The sequence below is a fragment of the Schistocerca gregaria genome, chromosome X (genome assembly GCF_023897955.1).
Source record: "Schistocerca gregaria isolate iqSchGreg1 chromosome X, iqSchGreg1.2, whole genome shotgun sequence".
NCBI classification, from domain to species: domain Eukaryota; kingdom Metazoa; phylum Arthropoda; class Insecta; order Orthoptera; family Acrididae; genus Schistocerca; species Schistocerca gregaria.
Window position 1 is genome coordinate 731,207,229 of NC_064931.1, and position 12,350 is coordinate 731,219,578.

Genomic DNA, 12,350 nt, shown 5'->3' on the forward strand with positions numbered 1-12,350 from the left:
TGGATTCATGAGGTTGTCCCCACCCGTACACGTCCATCCGCTCGATACAATTTGAAACGAGACTCGTCTGACCAGGCAACATGTTTCCAGTCCTCAACAGTCCAATGTGTTGACGGGCCCAGGCGAGGCATAAAGCTTTGTCTTGTGCACCCATCAAGGGTACACGAGTGGGTCTTCGGCTCCTAAAACCCATATGGATGATGTTCAAATAGCTTACGGGTTTACTGCCGGGTGACGTGGTCGACCACCACCGATGGCGGATTTTGTTTAAGTGCTGCTTGGTATCCGGCTCAGTCTCTCATAAAAAAAAAACAGAGGGATAGAATTAGTGCTACCTCATCTGTTGATTAATAGTCACTATCGATATTTCTGATGTTGGTTGTCTTTGGTTGTGTGTTGACTCTGCGGTTACTTGTTCTGTTTGTGGTATCTTCACATTGCTTTCGCTTTGCAGTTGTGCCTTGAGAATGGCAGGGTGTGCTCCTGTCGAAATATCGGCGGTGGTCGACGACGACGTCACCCGGCAGCAAACCCGTAAGCTATTTGAACATTCAATTCCCCGGGAAAATTTGAGGTCTCCATATGGATGATGTTTTCATTGAATGGTTCGCACGCTGACACTTCTTGACGGCCCAGCATTGAAATATGCAGCAATTTGCGGAAGGGTTGAACTTCTGTCACATTGAACGATTCACTTCAGTGTCGATGGTCCCATTCTGGTAGTATCTTTATCCGGCCGCAGCAATGTCGGTGATTTACTGTGCTACAGGATTCCTGATATTCACGGTACACTCGTCAATTGGTCGTACGGGAAAATCCCCACTTTATTACAACCTCGGAGAAGCTGTATCCCATCGCTCTTGTGGCGACTGTAACACCACGTTCAAACTCACATAAATATTGATAACTTAACATTGTAGTAGTAGCAGTGACTGATATAACAAATGTTGTCTTATGTAGGCGTTGCCGACCGCAAGGTCGTATTCTGCCTGTTTACATATCTCTGTATTTGAATACGCGTTCTTATAGAAGTTTGTGTGTGTTCAAATGTGTGTGAAATATTATGGGACTTAACTGCTTAGGTCATCAGTCCCTAAGCTAACACACTACTTAACATAAATTATCCTAAGGACAAACACACTCACCCATGCCCGAGGGAGGACTCGAACCTCCGCAGGGACCAGCAGCACAGTCCATAACTGCAGCGCCCTAGACCGCTTGGCTAACCCCACGCGGCTTATAGCAGTTTCTTTGGCGCTTCAGTGTGTTATTTAGCCGTCAGTTTGCAGCAGTGAGTGGTGGGCGCGCTGTTGCAGGCGGCTGGCGAGCATCCTGACCCCTCTGGCGGGCACTCGGCTGGACGAGCCGTTGCACCGCGAGCTGGGGGCGCTGCTGCGGCTGCTGCAGGAGGCCCCCAGGAGGCACGACTTCGCGCTCGACGTGGCCGCCGCCTTCTTCCTGCAGGACGGCCTGCCCGTCCGCGACAGCTACCGCTACTCCGTCAACAGGCTCTACGGCACAGATCTGCTGCGTCTCGATTTCGCGTAAGTAATGAGGCTGTCCGCCGTCACGAAGGCGAATGTAAACCGGCTTTTCATACTTAGACCGTGCGCAAATTTTAATGTACGACAATCGAGGCTTTCCGTAGAGCACTACACCTGTATGGCGAAGCCGATTGAGCTGCATTCGTTTCCCAATACTCGCTATTCGCATGATTTGTACTCCATCGCTTTGACAATTGTGAGTATTCGCCGACAGTGACTCGACAGGCGTGTGGTCATTTCATAGATATGGCTCGGATGATGGACTCCTGATAAAACCTACAGGTTAACATACACTGGCGATGAGCAACTGTGATTATTGTACTAGACTCTGCAATGCACAACGGACCTACCAATTAAATATTTCCACATCTAAGTTGTGTGTATTTCTTATCAGGATGGTAGGACATCTATTAAGACCAGGGAATAAGTTCCACCCGGCAGCTGTGGCTTATCGGTTCTAGCCGCTTCAGTCTGGCACCACGCTGCTGCTACGGTCACAGGTTCGAATCCTGCCTCGGGCATGGATGTGTGTGATGTCCTTAGGTTAGTTACTTTTAAGTAGTTCTAAGTATAGGGGACTGATGACCTCAGATGTTACGTCCCATAATGCTTAGAACCATTTGAACTATTTGAATAACTTCCATGGCACTAGAGGGAGCTTTATTGTGAAAAACTGTGAAGGAAGACAGAATTTAGAGTACATCAAGCAAATAATTGAGGATGTAGATTGTAAGTGCTACTCTGAGATGTAGAGGTTAGCACATGAGAGGAATTCGTGGCCAGTCACATCAAATCAGTCAGAAGACTAATGGCTCAGGAAAATAAGGCTTATTAAAATACACATGGCTGGCCGATTGGCACTGCTGAAACAAATTATGAGTTAGGCGAAGAGCATAGTTAGTCATTTTACCAGTTGCTAAACTGATCGAAATACTTAGAAGTTGATTCTATAACATAACACGCATTGGTAATACTGTTGATACAACTTAAAGCTTAAAGTGCACTTAGCAGTAAAACTGTCTGATCTTTGTGCCAAAGTAAACTTTGAAGAAGCAAAAAGTCTCGGTTGCAGGGTTGTAGTTATTATTTACTTACCAATGATATGTTTCGCCACATTTTCAGATTGGCTGATATTAGATGGTGTTAGGCACATGGGATACGAAGCATACAATTCCATCAAATATTTGCCCTCATCAAATATTCTGAAACATAGCGCGGTCTCCTTATTGAGGTGCGTAATATAATCCAGTGAATACAACCTAGGATAAGGCCTACATATGTCTATATTCACGCCTCTGTAATGTAGTCCAATGAATACAAAACAGGCTCAGGTCTACGTACATCTGTGTAGAGCTGATTCTATTTCGTATTCACTGGACTACATTACATGCCTCAACAAGGATACTACACAGTGTTTCTGAACACTTGCCGATGGCAGTTATTTGCTAGGTTGTTATGTATTCTTGGTATCCCATGTGCCTAACACCATCTAATATCAGCCGATCTGAAGATGCCTGAATCAGGCGAAATGTAGCATTAGTAAATAAATAATAAGTACAACCCCACAAACAAGTTTGTTTCTTTTTTCATTGTATGTTACTGGTTGCTGTACCATCCCCGCTATGAGTTGAAAGAAGTCCTCTACAATATAAATTATCTTATTACCATATATAAATTTGTTGAAAAATTTTGTCATCTTCTCTTATCTCACATCAGCGACTACATAACACTATGCCCCATACATCGTCATTTTTTAGCAAAATTGTAACGAATTATCCCATGGAGTAATGATTGTCAGATTACTTGGCACAAACCGGCTAGAACTGGCAAAAACCTGTTACAACAAACGTGTAAACGTATTATCCACGAACACCACCATTATTACATGAAATTATGAGAAACAGCATAATAATGGTCATATTAAGGGCCATATAGCGACTACCACTACCATGGACACAACGGGTGGCAATGATGATCAGTTGACAAAGAGACAACCATTACCACAAACACAATCGGGAAGAAATGATGGTCAGTTGATATATGGTGACTAATGTTAACCTGAATGCAGTTTGGGGGGGGGGGGGGGTGTAGTGATTGTCAGTTTACAGGGTGGAACAATAATGGTCAATTTACAGGATGACTACTATTATCCTGAATGCCATTTTGGACAATGATGGTTAATTGGCAAGGTGTCCATGATGGTCAGTGTGTAGGATGGCACAGTTATGGTCAGTTTACACGGTAGGGCAATTATGGTTATTTACAGAGTGACTACCATTACCAAAACACAGCTGGGGCAATGATAGTCAGTTGATAAGATGACTGCCATTACCCTTAATACAGTTGGGTGAGCAGTGATGGCCTGTTGACATTTGGTGACTACCATCAGCCTAAGTGCAATATTGTGAGAGGGGGACATGCCAGTTTACAGAGTGGAGCAACGATATTCATTTGACATATAAGGACCACAATTAACCTGAATGTAATTGGGTTGGTTGATTTGGGGGAGGGGACCAAACAGCGAGGTCATCGGTCCTGTTAGGTTAAGGAACGATGTGGAAGGAAGTCGGCCATAGCCTTTCACAGGAAGCATCCTAACATTTAACAGTACAATTGGGGGAAACTGGCGGTCAGTTGATAAGGGGAAATGATGATAATTTTACATTGTGGAGCAATAATGCTCAGTTTACAGTGTAACTATCATTACCTCAAATGAAAATGGAGGCACTGTTGTTAAGTTGACATGGGTGATCATGATTATTCTCAACAGAGTCTGGGTGCCATGATCATCACTTTAAACTGGTGACTGTCAGTATCCTGTATATAGTTTGGATTTTAGTCAGGATATAATGATTGTCAGTTGACATATGGTAACTACCATTAGCCTGAATGCAAATGGGGGCAGTAATTATCATTAACAAGAAGGAATGATGATCAGTTTAAAGAGTGGAACAATAATGGATAACTTACATTATGTCTACCATTACTCCAAACACAAATAACAGCCATGATGATCAGCTAACATATGGTGACTACCATTAGCCTGAATGCAAATGGGGGCAGAAATTATCACTGACAAGAAGGGATGATGATCAGTTTAAAGAGTAGGACAATAATGGATAACTTACATTATGTCTACCATTACTCCAAACGCAAATAACAGCGATGATGATCAGCTGACATATGGTGATGACTTTTACCCTGAAAGCAATTGCTAACATTGATGGCCTGTCTGTAAGGTAGGGCAATGTAAGTCAGCTTACAGGCTGGAGAATGGTGTTCAGTGTACACGGCGAGGCACTGATGGTCAGTTAACAGGATGATTACTGTCAATCCAAATGCAAATGGGGGGAATGAAAGTCAGTTCACATGTTCGCACAGGTTGGTAAATTTACAGCGTGTCTGCCATTACTCAGAACACAGTTGGGGGTCAACAATGGTCGGTTGTCATAGGGTGACCACCATTACGCTGGTCACAAGTATTTTCAAGCCCAGTGCATGTCTTAGCCAAGTGTTAGAGGATGTAGGATCATTGTGCAAGGGTTTTACAAAGCAGGATCATGTTGTTGTAGTGGGTGAAGTGGGAGACAATATTGACTTGGTAAAAAGTGTGTGACCTGGTAAAAAGTAGTATCTGCAAAGAACCATACAATTGTTAGCTTGGTTCTTGTTTTCCTGCTGTGTGATTGGTGCCAATGGAATAACTCTGTCAGGAGTTTCAATATGGACATAGATCAGCTGCTTCAAGTGGCTACTTTGTCAGGCATAGGTTTGGTTCCTGTTGAAGGTATTAGTAGTTGACACTTCATCTCAGTAGGTATGGAAAGGGTAAACTGGCTTTGATGATAGCAGATTCTCTAATTGGATGGGGGGCGGCACTGAAACTCATTGGAGGACTTCTTTTTTAGTCTAGAATTAGAATCCAATCATCCAATACTGATCGAAATTAAGCTTAATGATAATTTCAGACAGGCAAGTGGTACAGATGTTAAAATATCACAAGATTCTCATAACAGTACAGTGAAAAATAATGTTAATATGTCATAAGGTTCTCATAAAAGCAAACTGAAAAATAATATTAGTATATTGCATCAGAATATCAGGGGATTAAAAAACAAAGTAGATGAGCTTCTTGTTTGTTTGGAAGATTTAGAAACTGAGGGTAAATTAGATGTTTTATGCCTGTCTGAACATCATGTAGTCAAGGGTATGGGAGTGGTGAATGTAGGTGGATATAAGCTTTCAGCACAAGTAAGTAGAGATGCTATGGAGAGAGGAGGAGTTGCCATATGTGTTAAAACTTGTCATAGTGTGAAAAATTTGGAAACTAAAATAGTTTGTGTAGAGTAACATATAGAAGCATGTACATGTGAGCTTAAACTAAATAATGGCACTTTTATGATTGTAGCCATGCAGAAGTCCTCATCGGGGAATTTGCAACTATTTTTGAAAAACTTGGATTCCTTCTTGTGCTATCTATCAGACAGAGGAAAGCAAATTATTGTTTGTGGGGATACCAGTGTAGCTTTTCTGAAAGAGTTCGATAGGAAGCTTGACTTAGAAGTATAATTTGGTTCTTTCCCTTAAGACGTCAGTTATTGATTTTCCTGCTCAGGTGGTACAAGAAAGCACCATACTGATACATAATGTTTTCATAGACAAATTAAATTTAATCAAACAAAAGCTTTTCCTGTTAAGAGTGGCCTGTCTGATCATGATGCACAGCTAGTTACAGTATATGATATAGCTCCACACAGTAATGTGAAACAGTCCTCCAAAATAGTGCATTCAATTAACGATTTAACAATCGAAAATTTTAGGGAAAGTTTGCAACAGTTATATGGGGTGAGGTGTACAGGGAACCTGAAGCTAATTTAAAATTTGACCAATTTCATGATACCTTTGTGTATCTGAAAACAGTTTCCCTTAGAAAACACTGAAATATAATTGTAAGAAACCACATGTAAAGCCATGGCTTACTAATGGGATAAAAATATTTTCTAAGCAGAAAATGGATATGTTTCTTATAGCTAGGAGGAGTAATGATCCCCAACTAGTGAAACATAAAAACTATTGCACTGAATGAAGAAAAGTTATTAAAAACTCTAGAAGTATGTGCATTAATCTGAGATTAGCTCATCTCATAATAAAATTAAAATAATTTTGGAATATTGTTTAAAGGGAAACAGGGCAACCAAGAGCACAGGAAGACGGTATTCTGTCAAACTCAATTAAAAGTTTGTAAACAAGAACTCAGAAGTAGAAAACATTTTAATAATAATTTTTTAAAGTGTTGTAGAGAAAATAGGATCCAGCAATTCATTAGAAAATGCAAGGGTGAATATGGAAGATGCAATACCTATGCAATTTGATAAAACTGAAATTCAACCCACCTCTCCTACTAAAATTAGGAAAATAATAAATTCACTCAAAAGTAAAAGCTCACATGGAACTGACGGCATTTCCTACAGCGTACTAAAGGCTCGTTCCCAACACATAAGTAGGATTCTCAGCCACATATGTAGTAGCTCACTGAAACAGATCATTTTCCAGATAGATTGAAATACACTATTGTTAAACTATTGCCAGCCGGGGTGGCCGAGCAGTTCTAGGAGCTACAGTCTGGAACCACGTGACCGCTATGGTTGCAGGTTCGAATCCTGCTTTGGGCATGGATGTGTGTGATGTCCTTAGGTTAGTTAGGTTTAAGTAGTTCTACGTTCTAGGGGACTGATGACCTTAGAAGTTAAGTCCCATACTCTCAGAGCCATTTGAACCATTTTTGTTAAACTATTGCATAAAAAAGGGGATAGGTCTTACGCCAACAAATGCCACCCAGTCTCACTTTCGACAGCTTTATCCGAAATTGTTGAAAAAGTAATGTATTAAAGAGTAGCATCACATATTTGAAAAAATGGTGTACTAACCAAATTTCAATTTGGTTTTCAGAAAGAATTTTCAACAGAAAGTCCTATAAATGCTTTCACAGATGAAATATTTAACTGGAAGAATGCAAAAGTTTTAAATTTACAGTCCAAATAGTCTGCAAAAATCAGCAGACCCTTCTAAATGGGGAATTACCAACAATGGTGTCCCACAGGATTCAGTCTTGGGTCCCTTATAGTTCTTTATATCTATTAATGACTTTTCACTCTATGTTCATGAAAATGAAAAGCTAGTGTATTTTTCTGATGATACAAATATAGTAAATACACCTAACAAGCACGAATCAGCCGAGTAAATTGCCTTTCAGAAAATTATTAAGTGGTTCTCTGCTAATGGACAATTTTGAGAAAACAATGTATATGCAATTGTGTACAGTAAATGGCATAACACCACTGATAAATACAGACTATCAACAGAAGTCCGTTGCTAAGGTAGAATATTCAAAATTTCTGGGTGTGTGCCTTGATGAGAAATTTAATTAGAAGAAACACATCGATGAACTGCTGAAACGATTAGGTTCAGATACTCATGCTATTAGGGTTATAACAAATTCTGCTGATAAGCATATCAGTAAATTAGCCTACTATGCCTATTTTCGTCCACAGCCTTCATATGGCATCATATTTTGGGGCAGTTCGTCATTAAGAGTGAAAGTATTCATTGCACCAAAACGGTTAATCAAAATACTAGCCGGAGCACACGCAAGATCACATGACAGACATTTATTTAAGAACTCGAGATATTCACAGTACCTTCGCAATACACATATTCACTTATGAATTTTTTTGTTAATAACCCAAACCAGTTCAAAAACAACAGTGAAGTGCATAGCTACAACACTAGAAGAAAGGATGGTCTTCACTATTCTGGATTAAATCGCACTTTGGCAAGGAAAGAGGTGAATTATGCTGCCACAAAAATCTTTGGTCATTTGCCAAATAGCATTATAAGTCTGATAGATATCCAACCAAGATTTAAAAGAAAATTAAAAGAATTTCTGAATGACAGCTCCTTCTACGCAATAGATGAACTTTTAGATATGAATTAGTAGCTTAAAGAAATAATTATTATTTTGTGTAAAGAAAACTTATGTTAAAGTGACACACTCCACATCATCACAAAATGTTGTATTCATGATGTATGGAACAATGATTAATGTATCTATGTAAGTAATACAATTGGGGGCAACGATAGTCAGTTGACATGATGACTGCTATTACCAAAAGTGCAGTTGTCGGGAAACGATGTTGACTTGAGAAATGGACGACTACTGTTAGCATAATTGTAGTTTCGGAGGGCAAAGATGGTCACATTATAGGGTCGAGCAATAAGGTAATAATATTGAATATACAGGGTGGCTACGATTGCCCTAAACACAATTTTGGGTATATATAAATATGTGAGAGTGTATGTGAAAGCCAAGATCATTTCATTTTAAGACCTTTATTCTAATTATTAGTTTCGACAGAATCATGCTGTCATCTTCAAATTGGCATTACACTTTGCATATATCGTCACATAAATGGGTTGTCAACATTTTATGAACGAAGTGTAAATACATTAAAGAACTCCACATGGTTTTTCGTTTTAAAAATAGAATGCTCCCAGATCTATAGTTCGATGGATGTTGTTCTTTTAACTTACATTTACCTGACAACCCATTTGAAATATGATGTCTACAATTGACCAATTACAGTTGGAAGCAGTGATAGGCAGTTGACAAAATGACTGCCATTATCCCAATCACTATTGAGTGGAAAATGATGATCAATTGAGATATGGTGACTACCAATAGCCCCAATGCATTAGGAGGGAGAGTGGGAGGGGGGGTGGGCAGATGGTCACTTTACGGAGTGGAGCAATAACAGTCAATCCATAGGTTGACTACCAACATCTCAAATGTAGTTTTGGAGAATGCTGGTTAGTTGACAAGAGACGAATACTGTCAATTTATACTGTGGAGCAATGATTGACAGTGTACAGAGATGGGCAGTGATAGGCAGTTTAGAGAGTGGGGCAATTATAGTCAATTTGCAGGGTGACTACTGTTACTTCAAATGTAATTTGATGACAGCAATTATTTCAAACATAAGTAGCCACAAAATGATGGTCATCTGTCAACAACAAATGGTGATCAGTTTACAGGATGGATCAATAATGGTCAATTTACAGGGTGACTACCATTTCGTCAAACAGAAATGGTGACAATGTTGGATAGTTGATGCATGGTGACTGCCATTACCCAAAATGCAATTGGTGGCAGGTATGGTCATTTTACAGGATGAGGAAGTGACGCTCATTTCATAGGGTGTGGCAGTGAAAGTCAGTTTACATGGTGACTACCATTATCCCAAAACTAATTGGGTCAGTATCAGTCAGTCAACAGTGCACAGGTTATAGTGAAAAATGAAATGTCGTGTGGCTAGGGCCTCCCGTCGGGTAGACCGTTCGCCTGGTGCACGTCTTTCGAGTTGACGCCACTTCGGATACCTACGAGTCGAACAGGTTATAGTGTAGGATGTTAATGGTCATTTTACAATGTGGCTCCATTAATCCACATGCTACAGGAGGTAAAATCATCTGTTTACAGGATGATACAGTGATACTCAATTTACAATATGATTTCTTGTACTAGGATTACAATTGATGGTCAGTCGACTTGTAGAGACTACCATTACCCTGAACACAACTGAAGGGACCAGTGGTTGGTTGACATGTGGTGACTGCATTTACCCCAGAGTTACTTATAATCCATCATGACTGCAAACCATTTATTCACATAACCGGTTTCTGGTCCTCTAGAACCATCTTCAGATCTGCAATTTCTCTTACAGGAGTAACCCATCCACAATTCAACCTTCACGTGCTCCTGTAACCGAAATTGCAAATCTGAAAATGGTGCTAGAGGAACCGAAACCAGTCATGTGAATAAGCATTTTTTAAATCAAAACGGACTATAAGTAACATTGTATAACCAGTGATTGTGGTATCCCATGAGACATCTCATCTTTGCAAAATTACCTCAATCTCAATGGGGGCAATAATGTCCAGTTGACTAGAGGGTATTGATGGTCAGCTTATAGTGTGTGGCAATGATGATCGGTTTACAGGGTGGGGGATTCATGGCCCGTTTAAAGGGCAACTATCATTACCCCAGACTATATTGGGGTAATGGTGGTTAGTTGATATGCAGCCGCTACCATCGTTACCTCAGTGTCCCCATACATCACTATTGTTACATAAAACTGTATTAAATTGCTCCATATGTCATCAGCTAAGCAATGTGAGACTTGATTCAGCAAAACGCGACTTTTAACAAAAAGCGAAAGTGATTAGTCAGAAAGTCAAGACTTACAGATAGTAGCAAGTCAAGACTTGCAACAATAAACAAAATGCTTATTCAGAATCATAGCTTCATGTGTACAGGTCAGTATCCTATCCATGATATCAAAAATCAGGCTGTTTTTACTATGATGTCACCATGACACCGTGGAGAGGTCTTTGACTTTCACCATACAAAGTCACAATCCACGATTGCCAAATCTGTAAGTTATGCTAGGTGCATACCAGTCACTGTAATGAAACAACCAAACCCATACTTTACTGGCAATTAAAATCAGCATCACTGTGACATTATGCAATGCACAATCTGGGATTGTGACAGCCTATGTGTGATGTCATGAAGATGTCATAGTATAGTGGTTGTGGCTTGTGATGTCATGGATAGGGCGCTGACATGGACTCGAGATGTCATGAATCTGGCAAAACATTTTGCTTGGTCAAAAAATTCGCTACTTGCCAGGACAAATCTTAACTTGCGTAATCAGTGAGGTATGGGGCAATTTGTTACAATTCTGTGTAACAATGGTGATTTTGTATTGGTGTGAAAATCGAATTTTCGTTCATGACCAGCGGTCCATGATGCAAAGAGATATCAAACATTCATCTTTGTGGAACTTTGTTTCACCATTAATTTTGCCCGTGTTTACACTGGTATTCAGAGCATCACGAAATATTTGTATATTACAAAATTTTGCAGTTTAAGTCATAAAATACAATAAAGATCGTATCAAAACTCTTTCGTCCCTCCTAAAATCGTTTTTGGTCAGTTCATTTGACTTTGGCTATGTTGTATGATTTTACATCTTGTATATTGGAGTATTAGGATTACATTTGATATTATTTAGTAGCTATATATTGGGAATACAGTATGTGAAGATTTTAGAGAGCTTTGGCAATATAGTTACAATCCATAAATGTTGCAAGCTTCCTTGAAAGTTTATTTTTTTGTACATAACTTCTAGTATACCTAGACCAAATGCAATAAAAAGCAGCCTTAGCTAGTGAATGTCATTTACGTTTTTCTTGGCCCTTTAAATGATGCTTGCTGACGTGTGCATTACTAAAGGACTTGTAAAAATATCAAGGACTCTCAGTTCTCTTTATGTAGCATGAGTAATTAAGATTTAGGTGAGCCTACGTCGGAAATGACAACGACCTTTAAGAACGCTGAGTGATATTTTAGATTTGGAGATACCATTGTAACACTTAACATAAGCCTTGTGTGTCCATTGCTAACATTTATATATTTTTGCAGACATTTTATATGTTGAATCAAAACTGCCACACTTGACAAGCACCACATGTTCTGCAGAAAAATTTGTAGGTAGGAATAATTAATATTGGGCTCCACTGTAGCTTACGACAAGTATAGGCCTAAAAATGAAATATCACCAACATGCTTAGCATATTGCTTTGGTCGAATGCGTTTTGTTACAATTTAGATACGTAAAAAAATTGGACACTTAAGTTCAGAGTCCACAGCAATGTTCTAGTGATCGGTTTTCACAGATATTTCAG

The 12,350-nt window shown here is 39.6% G+C and overlaps 1 protein-coding gene across 1 annotated transcript in view; it reads left to right on the top strand.

The window, feature by feature from the left end:
• Positions 1-12,350, top strand: part of LOC126297995 (leukocyte elastase inhibitor-like) — a 176,132-nt gene that overhangs the window by 120,416 nt on the left and 43,366 nt on the right. The window contains exon 4 of the mRNA XM_049989311.1: positions 1,317-1,544. Within this exon, the coding sequence (XP_049845268.1) occupies positions 1,317-1,544 (228 nt within the window). The remainder of the gene's footprint in view (positions 1-1,316; positions 1,545-12,350) is intronic.